Here is a 22,625-nt window from a genome sequence, read left to right on the forward strand (position 1 = left end):
AACTTTCAAGTAAATTAAATGAAAATTATCCAAATCGTTTGAATGTTGTTTAAAGTCAGAATTCTTAACCAAATGAAGATCTCTTTAGTTGCTAAAATTACTTAAATCTAAATCTTTAATCACTATACTATAAATATTATATATTTTATAATATAATTACAATTATTATATTGTTATTATTTTCTTCTCAAAATTCCCTATACTTGTTGTACTTTCCTTTTGGTTCTTATTTTTCTGGTTTCCTTTTGAAAGACTCAGGACATTTCCTGCCTCACGAAAAATGCAAATGAGCAGCTGCTATTTCCTTTTAGTATCTTTATCTGTATTTCTGTATCTGTATCTGTATCTGCATTTGTAGCTGTATCTGGCACTGCACACACATAGCAATAATCCCCCTTCTTCATGCTGACGGATTAGTTCCAACAATTCAACATGATTTGACCATTTTTTGTTGTTGTTGTTCTGGAGTGTAGTTTTTCCTGACCAATTTCTCAATTTTTGTAGCACAAATTGCACCTGAACAAAATTAGGCGGGGACTACGGCTGACCAGAAAGAACAGTGGAAAAAGGGAAAAGACCTGAACCCATTAGATGGCACACAAAAAAATAAACTGACCCCTAAAAGACGACGGGGGTGTCGACCTGCGCTTAACAAACTATTAATAAAAGAGTTTCTCCACCTTTTTAGGCTTTTACAGTTGAGTGAGTTTTTGGCCTGGACACATAAGAAATATATAAATATATAAATGAATAAAAAAACAGGCACTCATTTGCAATGACGTGGCGAAATGTGAACAGGAGCAGCTGAAGAGTTTTTGGCTGCCAAGAAGGTGTTAAGCACAGCTCTTTCTTTCTCTTTAAATTTCGAAAGCAAAAAGAAGAAGGTGCCAAAAAATAATAATAATCATAATCATAATAAAAACAGGTGCTCAATGAACTCACATATAAGCATTCATGTTTGTTCAGACACTCTAAGGCAAGGGACAATCATCAAACAGTCATCAAACAGCTGATTGAAGGCCTCTTTCACATAAGTCATTCATGAAATTCCCTCTCTTTTTTTTTCAAAAAGCAAATATTTGCAAAGAAAAAACGTGAACAAACAAGGTTTCATTTTTGTTTTTTAGGGGGGAGACTCACTCAGGCAGCTGGCAAAACAGTTGCAACACATGAAAATTGCCAGGACACGCAATGACACACGAAGGAGGATCGGGTTAGAAAAAAAAACAAAATTAAAAATGAAACAGAGAAGAAACCACAATTTTGGCAAATTAACACCAGAACCGCAAACTGCAGCTCATTTTTTAGGATGGATATATGGTTGGTTGGTTATGGTTTCTGTTGTTGTTCGTTTTTTGTGTTGAGTTGAGTTCTTGGACTCCCTAATGCCTAAGCACGTTCATGTTCCGTGTGCGTCACTAAACACCTGAGACACACCCCCCAAAAAAAAGAGAAAAAAAATAGACATTTTTAGGGACGAAACCCATAATTTTGTATTTTGTGCAAAACGCAAGAGGATCACGCCCCATTCCTATAGGATCGTTGGCTTTCTTCTTTGGGGATCATTTTTATATAATATATGTTCTTCATCCTTGTTTCTTTATCTTTTTTTTTGAGTGATTGTGTGTTACGCGTGGCGTTAAAACGATGATGACTCCCTATCCTCACTCAGGTGAAGAGAAAAACAGGTGGCTAACAGACCCGAGAACATGGCAAAAATTATAAATCAATAAAGGGATAAAGAAGCTAAGGATATTGATGGGTGAACGGGAAAGATCTCTGGTCATGGAAGATTGTATTTATACTAAATTATATTATACTATTTAATATAGATTATAAAATTAAAACAGGCTTGTTTAAATAACACCTCATAAATGTTATTTAATGTACCATATTTCATAGAATGCTATAAAACTTATTTCAAAATTGATCAAATCTTAGATTTGATTTATTGAATACTTTCATATGATTTTTAAATTTTTATAGTTTAATTTTTCACAAATCATTAAAATAATAATCTTTATTTAATGTGCAAAACAATATATTTATATAATCCTAACAACTGATACTGTGAATGATCTTCAAATGTTCATTGAAGACTGTTTTTTCTAGATTTAATCAATGACAGCTACTTGACAGCATTTAGTTTAGTTTCTAAACCCAATCACTTCCCACATTTTTCATTCACTATATTATTTCTTTATAATCTCTTAAAGAAACCAAGTTCATCTTGGGGTCATCTTTGAAAGTTTTACATTTTTTTCTAAAGGATAGTGTTGCTTGGTAGCTTTTTTTGAATGTTTTTTTTTTTTGGGTGGTTGTTTTTATATACTCACTCATAAATGGCATCCTTATCACGTTTATGTACTTCGGGTATTGCGCCCATTAGGTGATTACCGACCGGCGATACATGACTAGGTGTACCATGACCCCCGGCACCCGAATGGTAGCCGTGCATGCCCACTGTGGCCGCCGCGGCAGCCGCGTGCGTCATATGCGGAGAGTGGTGAGAGGGGAGGCCTTGGAGTCCGGGCGGTCGGTGTCCGGCATGTGGATCATACATGGCCGCTGCAGCGGCACCGGAATCCATGCCGTAGCCATGTAGGCCATCGTCATACTATAGGGTTTAGGAAAAGAGAAGAAATTATTAAGATTAGTTATAAAGTTTATAATTTTATGCATATTTTTGAAAGGGTTAAAGATTCCTCAGAGTGTTGTTATCATTTTTAAATATTTAAATTAATATTTAAACTCCAGAAAACCCTTATAAAACTTTAACTGCCTTATAAGTTACATAACTAAATTCTCCTTTTAAAACTCACATATTGAAATACCTTTTTCTTCTCTTAACAACTTACTGAGAGTGTTGTTATCTTATTTAAAGTATATAACAAACCTCTAGAGCACCTTAATAATTTCTCTAACTGCAATTAGCAGCTACATGAAATCTTCACATATTTAAATACATTTTTCTAAATTAAAATCCACCAAAAAAAAAAACAACATGCTAATAAACCTAATTAAAAAAAAAAATCTAAATAACAACAAAACACAACTGAACCTCAACACAACTTTCGACCTTGTGATTACTTTGCTGCCGCCGCCGCTTCGACATTATATGGATATAACCCATACATACACCTTAAAAATATCTATACGTTTTCGTTTACCTTCTTCCAACGTTTTTTGCATATTAATTAATGCGCCAAAAGCAGCAGACGATTTTGAATATTATCAGTTAATCTGTCCAAAAGTATCTTGAGTGCGATGTGTGTGTGTATTTTTTGTTCTCTATCTTTCGAGCCAAAAACAAAAACAAAAAAAAACTGTTGTACAACAGTTAAGTATTTTTTAAAAAGCCAAGCAATTGGCAAAAACGGGTTTGTGTGCAATAACAACAGTAATTACAATAATAATATTAATAATAAAAAGAATAACAGCGAAAAGATAGTATATCTTTTGTATTCTTCAAATTAATAAAAGTTTAATTGAAACAGAGAGATAAAGTTGTTTTTTAGCTTCTTAAAACTCTTTCTTTACCCCTCTTATATCACTTATTTCAACTAATTTTTGCAGTGTATCTTTTGTGTGAGATTTTTATCATTTTGTACTCAAGTGGCGTCCGTCTTTTGCTGAAGATACACTTCTCGTTGCTTCTTCTTCGTTTCACACTGCATAATTTTAAGGGGAACATTGAAGACAGCAAAGTTGACAAAAAGATTTTTGTGCAGCGACAAGAAATGATGGGAGGATGTCTCCTGTGCCCCCCCCCCTCAGTAAACCCCCCTCTGTATCGCAGTATCTCTGTATCTCAGTATCTCCCGCCCTTCCTGGTCTCCCTCATCAAGTTGAGGTTGATTTTTTATCAGCCTGGAAAAATCTTTGACACTAAATGAGCAATTGACTTGCCGTTGAGAGTTGACGGAGCAAAAGCAAAACGAGTTGAAGTGCCAAAGGGAGGGGGGGAGAGACGCTGAGATTTTTAGCGAAAATGTCAAGGATTTGCACCTGGTAAAAAAAAGGAGACATATAATATCTGGCAGATACAGTAGCCGCATCTGCAGTATCTAGACTTTGGGAGAAATAGTGCAGCGAAGGCAGCTGCTGCCACTTACAGGTGGAAGTATCTACAATTGTCAACCTTTGAGGTTTGCTGAAAGAGGCAATCCTTGAGATACACAACCAGAGATTAGTTTTAGCTGAGCGTCGTCTGTCGTGCTGTGCCTCCGTTTTGGCGTCGTTTCTGTTGCTGTTGCTGTTTGCACATGCACAAGATACAAACTTATAGATACTGCGACTTGTCCGGGTTAGTCAGTTTGCTTTTGGCCAGGTTTTTTGTTGTTGTTTCGGTTCGCTTGGGCTCGGTTCATGGCTGTTAAACTATAAAGTTGTTATGCTAATTTTAGTGTTGGTGGTGGCAGCGGCAACCAAACGAACGTTGTCTTAGCCTTTTTTTTGCTTCTCTTCGATTTCTTAGTCGATTCAGTTTTAGAAATGAGGAAATTGTGGAGCAAAAGCCGTGTGCCAACAAAGAGATCTTGAAAATTACCACAATTTGTACTTGTACATAAGTAATGTGGGAATTTGAGAGACTTTTCAATACAGCACAGAAGACGACACACAGACAAAACAGGCAAATACACTTTGGGTTTTGGGCCAACTTTGATTGATGATCAGGGCTCTCGAGACGAGACTTGGCTCTCTTTCCCCCTCTTTTTGATGTTGTTGTTTAGTGACCAAGCCAAGCCATTGACCTTGTTGAATGAGGGAAAAGCTTTCTGGCTGACGGGGATCAATAGCAGAGAACCAACCACCAAAAGCATGGTCCTGATTTTGACAAGTTCAGCGTCGAAAATCCTTCAAAAATTTATGACAATCGCGCTGTGGGTGGTGTGTGTGGGTGGTGTGTGTGGGTGGTGTGTGTGTGGTGCTCAAAAACTGTCAGTGACAGGCGCTGAAGGAGCTACGATTTGCTGTTTTTCTGTATTTTCGGAGCAGCAGGGATAGAAGTTGCGTTTTCCAGCTCTTGTCCTAGTTGCTGTCTGTCTCTGTGTGTGTCCTGTGCCCCATGAGTGTGTGTGTGTTTTTGTCGTGTTTCGGCGACATTAAGTCATTGCTAAAAGCCAGTCAGCCAGCCTACTACAACTACTGCCAACTTTAGCCAACAACAACTCAATTGTACTTGGGTTTTTTTTCTCTTTTAAGGCACAACTTTAAGTGCTTATAAATAGGGAAAGAAATATGTAGATTTTAGGCTTTAAGTTGGTTTGCAAGTAAAAGGATATGAAATGGGGGAAAATAGAGGCTTTAACTTAGGCTAAATGTGTGTGCCTTACATTTTGTTTTATTAACCTTAAGTTGTAAGACTTATACCTCTTATAAAACGATTTTTATTGGATTTATTCCAAGTTCAGATGAAACGTTTAATAGTTCAAACTTGTATGTATGAAAACCTGAGGTTTTATAAGGCTTTTAATATTTATCTGAACATTTTCTAAGGGTTCCTTTTATCAAAAACATATTTCTTTGGTATTTGGACTTTATAAATTAGGAAATTCCTATACAATCTTATTACTCAGACCTTAAATCTTGTTTAAATGCTTTTAAACTAAACCTTATTCTTAATTTCTCACTCTTAAATGCTGGTTTAATTTACTAAAACCCCTCTACAGGTAAATGGCATATAGGAAATAAAGGCTTTAAGTTAAGAGACACCCCCAAAAAAGGTGCTTTGGTGCAGTAACGAAAATTCTGCGTGAACTTGAAACTGAAAATGTTGCACAAACCAAAAGCCAGGAAATGGGCTGCAACAGCAAGGACATTTATGGAGGGGGGCTTAAAATGGGTGGGAGAGAGTGGGTTGTGGGTGTAAAAGTGGGTGTGAGTGTGGGGTGTGTGGGCTTTATCTGGCGGCGCCTAAAACTGACCAAAAACCAGACGCCAGCGTCAGAAGAGTTATGAATGTGAGTGCAAAAATGCAGTCAGGCCGTAAAGCGAGAGGGAGATACTACATATACACACGAGTGTGTGTGTGTGTGCTTTTGGCCAAAAATGGTGACAATGGCCGCCATTTATACATAGTCAGCCACCCTGCACCACCCACTCCCTGGCCCACATAGAGGCCTCAATATGTTTGGTTGTAGAACCCGACTTTGTTTATCGATTTCCTGCCCTCCTCAAACACTTTTGCTTTTTTATTATTATTACTATTCTTTTATTTTCATAACCTCCCCAAAAAGATACAAAAAGGAAACCTTCTTAATTGCGCTGGCGCGGTCGAAGGCCTAATCAAAATTAATTGTTTATCATGTTGTATTTGAATTTCTTTCTTTCAATTTCTTCTCCTCTATACGTATATATATATTGTATATCTTTTATATATTTCTCTATAATTCTTTCCCCTTTTTCAAGTTGTTTTTGGCTTTGGCTTAATTAGCAGACAAGCCGCAGTTGTAGGTGTGTCCCTTCGAACCAAAGTCACGCCCAGCTTTTTCCTCTTTTTTGTGGATTTCTCAAAAGTTTTTTTTTCTATTTTTTATTTGGTGTTAGACAATTAATTTTTGTTGCGTGCCTTGGTGTTATTTTAATTTACAGTTGCAACAACAACTTTAACTTTTATTGCTTCTAATAACAATATTATCGAGCAGGCAAACATCAAACGTCAAAAACGTGCGCTGTTTTTTTCTCCTCTATTTAATTTATGTCTAAAAACAAATACTTAAAACAAGCAAAAGGAAGAAACACCAAAAATATGTATGCATAAATTTTTAAAGCTGAAAAATTAGATGATGCTCGGTAGCCAAATTAAAAGCGACCAAAAGGCAACGAAACAAAAAAAAATAATAATAACGAAATCTAAATGAATTCTTTGGCGTTTTAACATTTATCAAAAATCAACAACAAATGACGTCAGGCTGTGGCATTTATTAAATTAAAATGAGACCCAAACAAAAAACCAAAAATAAAACCTGGCAGATGATTAACAAAAAAATCAACAGAGCAGCGCAGCAACAACAAAAAGAAATATTTGTCCAAAAAGGTAAATTAAAAATAAAAGCAACAAAAATGTTGCAAAAAAAAAAATCAAAAATAAATCGAATGAGAAATATATATTTTTAAATGATTTCTGGGAATTTAAAAGAGCACATACAAAGGCGAAGACAATTTAATGGTCGAAAATTTAAGGAAAATCCTTAAAAAGTGTTTGGAAATTAAAGGAAAATTATTTGAAAGTGTTTGAAAAGAAAAATGTTATGAAATTAAAGGTACAGCATATGAAAGTCAGAAATATAAACTTCACAGTATTTTAAATTTAAGTATTTCTATGACAAAGTACAACTAACTCTTAAATAGTATAAAAAATGAGAAAATTCATCAAATAAATTCTTTTTCTTCTAACTCTTTTCAAGTCTTAAACCTCTTCAAAAGATACAACAAAAATTCCTCGCTTTCTCGACTATTTAATTAAATTGCTCTAAGAGGACCTCTTGCCAAACAACGCCAACTTTCCCAACCCCAAAAAAAAAAAGAAAAATAACAAATTCCAAAAAAGCGGAAAGAAACAAAAGTATTTTTGGGAGTTTGGCAGAAAAAAAGTTACTCAAAAATACGAAAATAAATTGCGTGCTGATGGCTCATTTAATTTAATGAGCGGCGTGCAACTTGTCTAAATGATTTTTCCTCTACTTTACAACAAACACACCAAAAATTTTTGTTATTTTTCCCCACTTTTGCTTGGCTCTTTGCTATTTTTTTGGAGGCAGCAAGATCTCTTCAGGGGGTTCTTGGCCAGAAACAGTAAAACCTATTTTATATTGAAGAATATTAGCAAATCAATTTGATTTAATGTTAGGGAAATTACCAAGTAAATTATTTTAAAAGAAAAAAGCAAGAAAATATACTTGATTTAGGCGTAAATGTAAAAAGAAATGAAACTAATGAAAACACTTTCAACGGCAGCAGCGGCGACCTCATCAAACTTGGCAACTATGTGTTGTATGGCAAAAAAAAAGATACAACAACAAATGTAAGAGAAAAAATAATAATAATAATAATACAACAACAACTACAACAACAACTATAGCACCAACAGGCACCGCCGTTCGACCCAAGGAATCAGGCACGCAATTTGATCATTAAACATGAAGCTCTTTAGCACACGGAAAACAACATTTGGAAGAGTTTTTGGATGTGGAGCCTCATGTTGGATATAGGCCCCATATAGAGTCTCCCTCCTCAACTTCCCTCTTTTTGCAAAAATATGCATATGTAATTTGTTTATAAATATTTCTCTCAGCCTGCTGCTGCTGCTGCTGCTGGCATGTGAAGTGTCTGCAGAGGGAATTCTCAAACCCAAAACCTGAGATATATATCTGATATATTCCTCCAAGATAAGAGAAGGCGAGAAAGAGGAGAAACTCTCTTTACTGGGAGCCGTGACTCATAGAGGGAAAGAAGCTGGAGAAGATTGCTCACTTAATTAGAGAAGAATTCGCAGTGAAGGTTAAGAGGCGCGAAAAGAAAAAAAAAGATTAAAATGCTAAAGAAATGATAAGGAAAATGGCAGAAAAACTTGATATATTTTAATAAAACAAGGTTGGGAAAATGAAGTAAGATGTTTTTGAAGGTTATAGGTTTAACTATAATAAATATTTGATATAATAAATATTACTATTAACACAAAATACCAAAATAACATCACATTTTATAATCTCCCAGTAAATTTTAGCATCTCATTCAACTAAATATTCCCTTAAAATGTAATTTCCTTTTCGTTATTATATTTCCTCTAGCAAATCTCAATGTTTCCATTAACTTTTCGTTACGTTTTCAGCCACTAAAAGTAAACCACAATATCATCAACTGTGTGGGGTTTATTTTCCTTGATCTTTTCTATTTCGAATTTACTATTTCTGAAAGCAAACAATGCAGCAACAAAGAAATAAAGAGAGAACTAAACTGAACACACACGATAGACGAATTATATATTTTATGCCACCAATTACAGTGCGGTTAACCTTTAAATTAAAATAACACCAAAACAATTTTTGTGCTGCATAGAGAGAGAGAGGAAAATGTAGGGAGGAAAATGAGGAAAAACTGCAGCAGCTGCACATTGCACATTTTTATACAAATTGCAATTGCAATTGCATACATTTTTCCCCCCCTGCAGATTCTCTACTCCTCTGTTCTCTGGCCTCTCTTTTCGCTCTGGCATAAAATAATCAAATTAAATATACAGTTTGTCAAGTAATTCTTTGCAAAACGAAAAATCCCTCACAATGTTGGGTTTAAACTGAAAATTTATTAACAAATACAAGAATTTTTAAAAATTTTCTTTTATAATATTATTAGGATAACTTTAATCTATAAATATAAAAAACAAAACTTAAATATTTTAAATTAAAACATAGTAAAAAATAGCAAAAACAAAAACATTGCAATTTGTATGCTGTCAATTAATTCTTTGCAAAATGCAAACAGGAGTTGAAGAGGTTCCTAGAATTAAGCAACGCAAAGCAAATTCTGAGGAAAATTAACGCTTGCCACTTCTTAGTGGTCTTTACTTTTATATTCTTGAAAAATTTCGTTGGAAAAAGTTCGTGTTTGATCGAGTCCAGAATTTAAATCATGCCCGGCAAACGTATTGACGATAATAACATAGAATTGGTTTACTTTAACCATTATAAAGGGTAATCGGCGTCGGAACCTTCCGAAATTTTTGATATTAAGTTAGGAACAATGTAAAAAATAATTAAACGGTCTAAAAAGAAAAATAGACTTGACCTGTACAATTCTACAGGCAGATTACCAAAAGCTCTCCAAACGCGACCATTATAAAATTTCGAAACAAATTGATAAAAACACGCCAACAACCCTCAGAAATTTGGCTTTGGACTTAAAAAATGATTGCAGAAAAACAGGTTGCCATGAGACTGTGAGGAAAGTCCTGAATCTCCACAAATACTCCTCACACATTGCCAGGAAGAAACCAATGCTTTCAGCTATAAATATTGAATGGCGGTTTAATTTCTCTATCGGCCACGTTAACCAGCCTCCTGAGTATGGGGATGAAGTTTTTTTTTGTGACGAGACTAAAATAATGCTATACACTCATGGATGACCCAATAAAGTTTGGAGGAAACCAAACACAGGTGTCCAGCCGAAGAATATCATACCAACATTCAAACTTGGCAAGTTTTCTGTGATGATAAGGGGGTGCATATCATCCAAAGGAGTTGGTGAGCTGCGGATTTTTAATGATATAATGACGAAGGAGTTTTATTTGGACATCCTTAAAAAGGAATTGACCAGAAGCGCGGAGAAATTTGGTCTGCATGACGTAACTTGTCCAAAAAGAAATAAATATTAACTGCACCAGGAAAACAAACTCCAGTTCAAATCGCAGCTGTGCAGGACCTGGCTCCTGTTAATTGCAAAAAAGTCATTGACACTCCTGCGGAAAGCCCAGATATAAATATGAATAAAAAATTTTTGGGATTTTTTGGAAAAGAAAGTGACTAAACGGACTCCAACAAATAAAAAGGGTTTAATTAAAGTAATAGAGGAGAAATGGGAGAAAATTCCAGAATATTACGACTTGAAAGGGCTAATAATGCCAATGTCGCGACGCCTCCATGCTGTAATAGATGCAAATGGACTCTACATAAAATATTAACGCCGCAGCTATTATAGTTTTTAAGTTATCCTTGGTAAACTATAACGTCTTTGCAAATTGCAAAGAATTAATTGACAGCATACGAATTGCAATGTTTTTGTTTTTGTTATTTCTTACTATGTTTTAAGTTAAAATATTTAAGTTTTGTTTTTTATATTTATAGATTAAAGTTATCCTAATAATATTATAAAAGAAAATTTTAAAAATTCTTGTATTTGTCAATAAATTTTCAGCTTAAACCCAAAATTGTGAGGGATTTTTCGTTTTGCAAAGAATTACTTGACAAACTGTATATAAAAAAGTGCGAAAATTGCTTCCCGCCATTTTTACCAGAGAAAGAGAGAGGGAGAGAAAGTGCGGGAGAGAGATAAAAAATAAAAAATTGTAAATAATAAAACCGCGGAAAACACAGTGTGTGCAATAAAATTATATGCATCAAATGCACACAGAAAACAGGGTCCGTTCAGCCCGTATATACATATATCTCGGAAAAATTCATTTGATGGAATTGAAATGGGGCAAATTCGGGTAAAAGAGCCGCAGGAGAATTACATGGGTTAACACGGACACACACACACACGGGGCTATAGGGGGTTAAGAGCTGGAGAATTGTGTATTAAACCACAGGCGTAAATTTATTCGCACACGCATAAAAATCACCACTGAAAATTCCCGCGGGCATTTCACATTTTACGTTTTTCATTTCCCATTTTTGGTTTTATTTTTTTCTTCTTGTACACACACACACTCACACACACAGTCAGTGAAATACCTGCGCTAATTGGTAAAGCAAACTACAGCTGTATATCTATACATTTCAAGTTAATAAAAAATCAAGTTCACTTCGCATGTCCCCGATAATCATTGATTGATAAAGTCTAACTGCGATTTGGTAATAATATTTAAGAGAGAAGGCGGAGTTAGCCAGAGTCACCTGATTAGCATATAATTTATGATCCCCCCGATGGATTGTAAAAATTATTATTACTCTCCCTGTAAGCTAAGGCGAGAATTTATGCCACATAAAAGTGATGGACTCCAACAGGGCAGAGTGCTCTGTTTTGAAAGTCATTAACTTTTTTTTTTTATATACATATAGGAAATCTATAACCATTTTATATGTTTTCAGAAAAATACTATGTACCAAGAGCTGCAGTTTATTAATGATCTAATCTTTGTTTCAAAGTAATTTCTTAACACAATATTAAGATTATTATGTTAAGACCTATTCAACAAAATTATTTAAATTGTGTGATAAGTATTCCAAGAATTGTGATTTCTTAACAACACGTCATTTATATTATTATTAATAAATATTAAGACATTTCTAAAGTTGACTTTAACTAAGTTTTGATTCTTTAAATGTCACAAGGTCTTAACAACAAAACACTTTTAATTATATTCTATAAATATTTCTCATTCTTTATTTGTATGTTGGTTTCTGCTAAAAACAAAATTCCTTAAAATGTGATTCACTTTATCAAACATTCTTCGTACAACACCCTGAATTTTGGATGCCTACAGATTCAGTTAATTACATAAACTTGTACAAGAAAATGACCCGCATAAATCAAATGTTTCTTTCTTTCTACTCCAACATATATACACACACAACATAACACACACTCGATCTGGATCGTTTGGTTAAATTTCTCAGCTCGATAGGGCTCTATTAATAAATGGGGAACTGTTTGTATATGTATATTCCCCATTGAATTGATTAAAATGGGGAATATTAGGGAAGGTTTTTATTTAGGCAGCCCAAGAAGCTATTTAGTAACCTGCAGTTTAAGAAAAAGTCGTGTGTAGATATAGATTTATAAAGAAATTGACTGGGGAAATGTCTTCTACTAGATATAAGAAATACTGTATTCTTTATTAAATCTTTTAATAATAATATATAAATTAGAGATTAAAAAAGACTACGAGTATTTGTACACTTTTGTTGAAGGTTCTGGTTTTATAATAGTTTCTTGTTTATAATGTAATATCTATAAACAAGCTTATGTTTATATTCATATACGAAATGTGTATATGGAAACTGTTCACTAAGAACATGAAACCCAATAGTAAATTTCAAAGAAAACTTATACAAATTCCTCAATAACAACTCCCCAATAACATACAAGGTTTTTATTTGATTCTTAACTAATAAAAATCATATTATTCTAAACTATATCCTTTATAAATCCCCTAACCCTGTGCCGTCGGCTTTTGTAACCTTTTCAAAACACCTAAAAATTCACCTCTAAGGACTCTTATATTTTGCCGTCGCTACTTGGTTCCTATGATAACAACACTCTTTGAAGGAACCTTTACTATATAGTTCTTCGATCTATACAGATCTTTTTTTTTTGAGGTTTTAGTACTTACCCTTGGCTGAGCCATTAATGCTCTGGGAGCGACGTCTAACCCGATTTGTGCCACTTTTGGAGTAGAACCAACAAATTGGGGTCGCAACACACAAATCGACGTCCCGCTCCGACGCTTCTTCTACCTTCTGAACTTCGTCCTGCGACGCTGATGCTTTTAGGGACGCTCTACTGTACTTTTTGGATTGATTTCCAGTTCTTTTTGTGGAATATTTGTTTGCTGTTTTATTGGTTGTATTATTTGTTTGCTTGGATTTTTTTTATGTATTTGCACTTTTACATCTAATTTTTTGGGGAAGCTTTCTTGCTTCTTATTTTTTTTATTATTATTTCACAGGCACATTTGTTTAGATTTTATGTATTATTATTACGTTTTTGTTGTTGTTGTTGTATACTTGTTGTTGTTACGCGCGCGTTTTGTTGTAGGAGATCTGTTTTTTTGCTTAATGTTTCCTTTTCTTTTTTTGTGTTATAATATTTTATTTACATATAATTTGTGTGTGTTTGGTTTTTGTTTTTTTTTTTATATAAAAATCGTATACAATTTGTTGTTAGTTGCCGTAGTTATAGTTGTTGTTGTTCTTGGTATACTCATGTATTGTTGTTGTTGCAACATAGTTTTTTGTAGTTGATTGTTGTTGTTGTTGTCATAAATCCATGGCTCTTTGTCTTCTCTAGTTTTTCTCTAGTTTTCCTTGCCGTTTTCCATTTGATTTCCTTGGGTTTTCCTTCTAGTAGTTGTAGTTGTTGTTGTTGTGGTTGCTTGTTGGTTTTTTTATATTTTTCGTATACTCTTTTTCCGTTGTTGTTTATATTTTGTTAATTCTCGTATAATATGCGCACTATTTATCACAGCTGCTTCTACATACTACGTTACTAGAGTTAAACAAATGAAATTGTTTCTTAGCAAATATTGTAATTTTTGTTTGCTGCTTTGCGACGGCAAAAGTTTTGGATGTTTAGAGAGAGAAATTGGAGATATATTTTTGCGGGGGGATCGGCGGGATCCCCTCGTCTAAGTAACTGCCCCAAAACAGAAAATATTGAGTAGTTTTTTGTTGCTATTTTCTTAGTTTCCAAATTTTTGAATTCAAAACTGTTTTTTTTTTTTTGGGTTTTTTCTTCGCGTAAACACTTAAAGAACGTAATGCATCACGTAATGCTAAAGCTAGGCTGTACGACCGGGGGGAAAAAACGCGCGCGATTTCCAGGCGTAGCTTTTCGGTTGTGTGTGTGTGTTTTTATTTATTTTATAACGGCAATAATAATAATAATAATAAACTTCACCGACGGCAACAAACGACGACGACAACGACGACGACGACTACGCTCCGTTTTCTTTTATTTCCTTCATTCGCTTACGACGAAAACGGTGAACACGCAGAGAACGCAGAACGCAACACAGAGACACGTCGTATCACGTTGGCAGCGAAAAATACACTGTGCGGATACGCGATACACTGTGTGTCAATCATTCGCCGCCGCCGCCACTGCCACTGCCACTGCCGCTGCCGCTCGCTCTCTCTCTCACGCGGTCGGCTTTGCTCTCGCGCTCTCCCCCTCACACACGCTCACATGCAACAATTGTGCCATTAAGCGTGTTCGGGCCATAACTCAGACGGGGTGCGAGCGAGACGAATATATTGTGCGTTTGTTTATTGCGCAGACTCCGGCGAATTGCCCGCTTCGAGGTATTTTGCGGCGAGAGAGCGCAGGCGCTCTCATCCTTGGCGATGACTGATTTGTTGGTACGCCTCTCTGTCATGCACACACTTGTCACAGTCATACAGCAAGCACGCACACATACAGGCACACAAGTACACCCACCCACCCCACCTCTCTTACTCACCGCTCGCTGCCGGCGTCGACTGCGCTCTTTTTGCGCAACGTAGCGTTTCGCCGCGCGTTTGAAATTTATTTGGCTTTGGCCAAAAGGAGACGGCTTATAGGTTTTTGGCCACTGCCGGCGTCGCTGCCATCGGGCCCGGGCGTCGCAATGCGTGGCGTTGAAAATCAGCAAAAACCAATCCCATTTGTTATTTTTCGCTTGAGTGGCAGTTGGCAGTTGCTCTTGCCATTCTCCAGCTTCAGCTCTCTTTTTGGGGCTTTCGCCGCACCTTTACAGGTTGCGTTGCGTTGCGTGGAGAGTGGAGAGAGTGAGGAAAGGGGGGCGGGAGGCGGCGGAATGCAAGAAATACGGTTCCTTCGCCGTAGCTCTGCTTTTGAGCGCTTTTCACTTGTCCATCAGCTTTCGCTCAACATATTCGCCTTGCTTTTTCGCTCACACACACACACAGAGCCACTCTCCTTCACACACACACACACACAGAGGGAAATAAATAGGCAACGCCTTCGAAGAAAAGCAACTAAAAAAAAGGGGGAGTGTAAAAGAGAAGAAAACTCTGGCAGCTTTGTTGTTTTTTTTTTCTGGTTTGCCATAACGGTGATCTGGCCACTTTGCAGGACATGATCCTGCCTGCCAACAATAACAAAAGCTTGAAAACAGCTGTTTGTCGGCAGGCGAAGGAGTAACCCTCCTCTCTCACTCACTCTTTCCTGCTGTCTCGCTCCTGTTGGCACGGCAATAACAAATAGCGCGACGATAAATTGCCGAAAAAAAAAACAGAAACATTCAACGAAAATTGCATATCCTGCAGGTCACTCGTCGTCGCTCCTGTCCGGCCATGTCCCGTTTTATCCTGCTCAGTTTTGTTCTGTTCCGTTACGTTCTGTCTGCTTTTCGGTGGCTCAGTTTTTTATTATTTTGAAGATTTTTTAAATGCTCTTACTAGTTGGGAATTGTAAATAATTGATAATTGTTGTACGTTAATAAGAAACCTCTAAAAACATTAAAATTTTTATTCTTTCATTTGAAACACATAAAATACGGATACTTAGTTTCCTTATAAATGTGAGTAAACTAAAACACATTTTAAATTAAAACAATATAAGGGAAACAGATATCTTTAATGTTAAAATTTCTTGTGCTAATTAGATTTAATAACTGGTTTTAAGCTTTAGAAACAGTTTTTAATGTTTTAAAATGGTTTTAAGTCTTTAAATACTGTTGTCAACGTTTAAAAAGTGGATTTATCTTAAAATCATAATTAATTAAAATTTATTATATTAAAATGGTAATGAAATCCCATTGGAATATGGAATACATACAAAAGACATCAAAGCAATATTCCTTTTAAATTATTTTTACAAAAAAACGTTTATAGAACCTCAGATATTTCTTAACATCATTATAATTCAAATAATTCTTTGCTTTTAAATATTTCAATAATCCTTTAAACCCCTTTAATTAATCGAATCTCCTTTTTTAGAGTATTCAAAGTTTTCGGTTTTTGCAAATATTATTTACTCCACAACCCCCCCCCCCACCGTATTGTTGCTATTATTGTTGCTGCTGTCGTGTCGTCGTCCTCGTGGCAGTTTAAAAAGCAGTTAACACATATTCCCAGGCAATTTTTCACCAGCGTATTTTTGGCTTGGCGCTGCAGTTGGCCATTACGCCCGAAAGAGATGGCAGCCGAAGGAGATAGAGCGAGATGGAAAGAATGAAAGCTTGGCGGCCGCCGATGCCGCCGCCGCCGCCGCCGTTTTTAGGAAAATGAAAAATAGCCTTGTTTGTTTTCCGGAGCGCGCGAGCGCTCGCCAAAAAGGATTTCCCGTGTCTGTTTTCCCCTGGTCAAAAAGATGATGTTGCACTTAATCTGGTTGCCATTTCATCTCCTGCAAAGATATCTTGGGCTTGGGAAGGGGGATATGGAATCGGATCAGGCGGACATATACATACATATATAGAGGAGGTCTGTGTCCTGTCAGCACTCTGACAAATTTATGAGACTTTGATTGATTTGCGGTTGTCGCCTTTTTACGCCCGATTCTCTTGTGTCTCTTGTGCGGCTTCTTTTGGGGGCCAGCAAGAAATCAAGTGTAATTTATTTATTTATATTCGCAGCGAAAGTCAAATGAAATCGAATCAATTAAATGCAATAAATTAGCGGACTTTTAGTGTGGGAACTAATTTGGTGTTTCGCATCGATCGATCGATCGATCTATTTAAAAGAGTTTAAAAGTTCAAGGTTGATTCAACGAATAGGATTTAAAATAAAGACTTTTCAATAAATAAATATTTAATGGGAACTTGGTCTTTTTTGTCTGAAAAATTGATAATAAAAGTGAACTTAAAATAAAGAAATGTATCATAGAATATAAATTTTTTAGAACAGAAAATGGGATCTATTTGATGAAAACTAAGAAACATACAAATTTATCGATAACCTTGCATAGATAATCGAATTATAAATCGATTATTATGCTTATTGTGCATGACATTTGCTTAAATTATAAATATTTTTCCCCTTCTAATTCAAAAACTAAATTTTTTCCAATTTTAAGTAAAAAAATTAAGTTTCCTATTTGATTTAATTAATTTATTTTTTAAAATTAAAATACAAATATAATTAATGCACCAAAAATTCAAATGAAATAAAAATTTTACCCCAAACAAGCACCAGAAAAATAGAAAAACCTTGGACAAAGCCTGAGAAAAATAAAATGAAAACCCTCTCAAAAATTCGCCTGCACCTCCAAGTCAAGCTGGAATTTAATTTAATATTTAGAACTTTTGCGAAATTGAAGGGACCATGAAATTTAAATCACCAAAATAACAAAAAAAAAAAAAACGAAAAGAGGAAAATAATCAAAAGGCGAGCAGAAGAGGCGGCAAAGGGAGGCGGAAAACCCCACCCACTGAGTGAAAAAAAAAAAAAAACAACAAGCAAGGCAAAGGAATCGACTCGGGAAAACCTCAAGGAAAATTGCATTTGGAAACTTCCAATCCCAGACGAGCGAGCGAGAGAGGGCCCCCGAGTGGAGTGAAGTGGAGAGTGAAGAGTGAGCAAAGAGAGGGAGGCGGAGGGAGGGGAGCAAAGCTCAGGACGGGCTCTCACTCACACCAATTGGGGGGCAGCCAATATGATTTAAACACTCACACACACACACACACACACACACATAGAGTGGCAGAGACGTCGACAGAGGGGAGCCCTGCGTTGTGTGCATGACAATTCATCTCTTTCTTATAAACGCAATTTATCAAATGGCAAACGACGAGCGAGCGACAGCAAAAGATGAAGACGACGACACGATATCAACTTGATGTGGCGCCATCTCCCTCGCTCGCTCGCGCTCACATCGCTATCGCCTGCTCGCTCGCACGCCGCTCAAGCAAAAAAAAAAAAGACAAACCAAGGCAACAACAACAAATTCAGCAACACAGCAAAGAACGGACTAAAAAAAAATGGCACATGAAGAAAAATAGGAGTTGCCGTCGGGGCTCTGCTTCTTCTTCTTCGTCGTCGTCGTCGCAGCAACAGCAACAACAACAACACAACAAAGTGACTGAAACCGCCATAATCTTGACAGACAAGTGCACTCTCTCAACACACGCACACAAGCACTCACACACACACAGACGCCCAGAGAGAGACTCTCTTTTCGCCGCACTTTTAATGGTTTGTTTTTGTTTTGCGAATTCGCCGGGAAGAGAGAGCCGGGTTAGCCTGGCAGAGAGCGAGATGGCCTATACGATGGTTGCCTCAGAGCGAGAGGCAGTGCTATATATTTTATGGCAACGCGTTTGCAAACAGCTGTTCTTGTAGTTTGAGAGCCACCATTGAGCGTATTTTTATGCTGACACAGTTTTTGAGGCACTTTAAGGGATGTTTTGATTTTGGGAATTATTTTTATTTTTTATTTAATATTGTTTTAAATTGTTATTTATAGCTTTTATCATTTGGAATATTAGAAAAAATTGTTTGGTTTTAGTTTCTGCAGTTTTAAATTAATTTATTTTCTTTCGTTTTTAAGTTGAAACAATTTTATTTTAGTTTTTGGTTAGGAATTTTACGAGTTTTGAATTATTTTAGATTTTGTATTGTAGTTAAAAAGTTTTTACTATTTTGGTTTATATTATTGCTTTGAAATATCGTTTGTTTTTCGTTTTTACATTCTTCTTAGGCTTTTAACTTTTAAATAATTAAAATATACTCGAATATTATTAATTTTTAATTTTTAATTCAGATTCTCTGGAATTTTGGGCTTGCAACACGGGATTTACACACGATTTACCTGGGCATATTTACCTGTTTTTCCCAGCTTCATTCCTGAAAACCTCCTTCTTGGCCTAAAACTGATTTTTCTTTCCTGTGTTTTGTGACTTTCAACGCTTGAAAAGGACCATAAAAGGCTTAGGACACTTGTACAAAATTTCTACCTAAATCCGGGGACTCACACCCTCTATCACTGAGAGAAATTCAATAGCTACTTTTTAAATAATTTAAAATTTAATGCCAATACATTCGGTTCTAGATTAATTTTTTTCTTTCTTTGAAACCCTCATAAAAATGTTGTTAAAATATTAAAGAATGTAACAATCCTTTATTTTTCGTCTCCTTAAAGTTTCTCTTTAAATGTTATCCTTAATATTTCTTCAAAGTCATTCTTCAGCCTACTTTAATTCTCTTTTGGAAAATATATACAGAAAAAATCGATGGCAAAACTTTTGCTGGTTAAACAAACCAAACAAACGGGTCATCCATCCAGGACGATGTCCTTTTCGGGCACTCGTCCTGCATTTGACAGCCGCCGACAAAAGTGTCAATTTCGGTGTTCATTCCGGCCAGAGCGCCGACGGGGCCGTGTCAACAAAATGCGGCCTAAACAAGGCCAGGAGAGTGCCCTCACGTTGCCCTCACGCCCTCACTCAATGTTCTCAAGGACATCAGGCAGAGAATGTCCTTTATTGTATTTTGTTTAATTTAAGTTTTATGTATTTCTTCTTTTTCCGGTAACTAAACAGGTTTATTTTGTTGATTTGTTAAGTTTTTTGTAGAAGAAGTGAAAGAGTAAACAGTAAATTAATAAAATTGGTATCTAGAGCTAAAATTTAGTTGAAAAAAATGTAAAAAAGGAAAATTAGGCATAGTAACTATTTTTATTAATAACATCTTATAGAAGTTTTAATGAAAAACTTTTTAATTTCATGTAGTGAATAATTGTATCTAGTAAATTTTCAACTCTTACTTGCAGTATATAATAACTGTTTTTTTTAAAGACTACCTCTTGAGAATTTATGATTCAATCATTAAAAATATATAAATAATTAATGTAGATTAGTAACAAGAATAAGAAGAATGTTATTAACTGTTTAACTCTTTCAATTCTTTAATTCTCAATTGTATTTCTATTTTTAAAATATGTATATTTTATTTATAATTATTATAATAATATATTTCCCTATTTAAAACAGGAATTAATACCTTTTTATCATCTTTAAAAATATATATCAGTCAAATATTTAAATAAACTTTTGCCACAAAGTTAATGTTCCTTAAAATATTAAAGTTCTTAAACGCACTTACCTGATCCCATGATTTGAATCATACTTTACCTGCAAAATATATAGAGAGAACAGCAAAGTTAGAAAAGGTTCTACAGTTTCATAGATTTAAAGAAAAGTCAGTAGGAAAAATCATATAGAGGAAAATGCAAATGAGCGGAAGGCAAAAGGGGATTAAGAGATGCAGTCTCCGTTTGTGTCCGTTGTCCGTTGTCAGTTTGTCTTTTGTCCGTTCGAATCTTGCAACACATGTGGACTCCAAGTGGCATCCCAAGTGACTCATCCCTCTCCTCCGGCCCAAAAGGAAAATGCGGTGATCTTTTCCTTTCGTGGCACATTTGTCGGGGAAAATGTTTTCCTTCCAGAACTGCCTTTTTTTGATTGATTGCCTTGGAAAAACCACTTGAAACTGTCAAGGGGATGAGGAGAGGTAGAGAGAGCGTAAGCGGGGGGAGTGAGATCCGAAGTGAAAATCACTTTTACACAGATGGAGGAAATCGTTTTCCAATGAAAAACTACTTAGCGCTTAAAGGGGGGAGGGGAATGTGCATCATGTTAATAACTAAATTAAGGAATGAGATACCACTTCTAGGATTAACAGGAAAAAAAAACCGATCACTTGCTATGGATTGGGATTCCTTAAGTTCATATTTATATAATTTAAGAAACAATAAATGTTAAGGTTGAATCTTTGGATAATTTATTAATTATATTTAAGAAAACAAACATATAAATAAGTTGCTTAAACTTTCTTTATAAAAGTTTATAAAGTTTTAATTATTAGATCAACTTTAAACACTTATTTTTAATTTCATAAGTATTGCCTTTACCCAAAATACATTTTCTTTCTCGATTATTTGTCAACAAATCAACATTTCCCCAAAAAAATCTCGACAAAAATATCATCAAAAGGAAACTTATTTTTGGTTATGTAGTGAAAATCGAATTGGAAAGCCAAGCGACAGAGGAAAAAATAAGAAACTCCCAGATGGAGAAGAAAACGCACAAAATAAATAAATTTATGTGCATTTCCTTTAATTTTTTTTGTTATTTTTTTCCTTCGCTTTTCCTTCCGCTAAAGTAAATAACAAATATTATTATCGCATGACCAACAGCAGCAGCAGCAGAAAACTGAGGAAAAGCAGCCAAAAACATGGGTCAATTGGGGGGTCGGAAAAGTGCCTTCGCCTTCCAAAAAAAGGGTGTTATGTGGTGTTAAAATAGGGTATAGGGTAGGGTATAGAGTAGGGTATTATTTTGGGGGATTTTGGGGGCGGCATTTGCCAGGGTGTGGCCAGAAAATCCCAAAGAAAATTGGTAATTTTAAGTTGCAGCAAAAATAAAGAGGAAAATGAAGAAAATTCCAAGTTTCTGGTTCAATTTCTTAGAGGAATATAATTAAAAAACTATGCGATATATTATCTTATGATAATAATCTATCTATTAATATATAATAAATTAATTAAGGTTTATAAGGTACGGTTTACTTAAAGGTTTCTGTATAATACAGTCTCCAAGAACTTTAAACTTTACGGTCATTTATATATAATTTTTAAAGGTATTATAATTTTAGTCAAAAGCTTGTAAAATTATAGTAAGTCATTTCCGACCCTATAAATCATATATATTATTGATCAGCATCAAAAGCCGAATCGATCTAGCCATCTCGGACAAAAAAGAAAATTAGGCAAATTTGTTCAACATTTTTTACACTGTTAAAATTAAAAAAAAAATTTTCAAGATTTAAAATTTTTTTAAATATTAAAATGGGTATGCAGATTTATTAACCCAATAAAAAGTAGCAGAGAAAAGCTTTTCCCATTAAAATTAGTGAATTTTTGGCTTACTTATAAGTTTTTTAAACCTTTATTTTGTCATACAAATTGTCAATTAAGAATATAAACAAATATCAATTCAAAGAATGCAAATAATATAAACTTAGTTATGATCGATTCTATAATTCAATTGCAAACTGCAAAGGTGTATAAACTACAGGTTCCCGATGTTAGTTTCCAATATTGTTTCTCCTTAAATTTAGTAAAAATATATAGTAAATATCTCCCACAAAATCTATCAAAACCAAGACATTGTTTTCCCCTCCAATAAAAACATTTAAAGAAAAATCTAGAGCAGCAGGAAGTGAAACTGTCCGTTGGGAAAGACT

General features: G+C 35.1%; 1 protein-coding gene across 5 annotated transcripts in view; it reads right to left on the minus strand.

The window, feature by feature from the left end:
* Positions 1-22,625, minus strand: part of hth (Meis homeobox homothorax) — a 206,354-nt gene that overhangs the window by 108,472 nt on the left and 75,257 nt on the right. For 3 of the 5 annotated variants that reach the window (XM_086839726.1, XM_086839725.1, XM_086839728.1), the window contains exons 2-4: positions 20,484-20,512; positions 13,052-13,926; positions 2,337-2,617 (exon numbers count right to left, since the gene is read on the minus strand). In XM_086839726.1, coding sequence (XP_086695852.1) covers positions 2,337-2,617; positions 13,052-13,066 — 296 coding nt within the window. In that variant the 5' untranslated portion in view covers positions 13,067-13,926; positions 20,484-20,512. The remainder of the gene's footprint in view (positions 1-2,336; positions 2,618-13,051; positions 13,927-20,483; positions 20,513-22,625) is intronic. The other 2 variants (XM_086839724.1, XM_086839727.1) reach the window with 1 other exon arrangement.

This window comes from Drosophila serrata, unplaced genomic scaffold (genome assembly GCF_035046125.1).
Source record: "Drosophila serrata isolate PLE 108 unplaced genomic scaffold, ASM3504612v1 contig_376, whole genome shotgun sequence".
Classification (NCBI taxonomy): Eukaryota; Metazoa; Arthropoda; class Insecta; order Diptera; family Drosophilidae; genus Drosophila; species Drosophila serrata.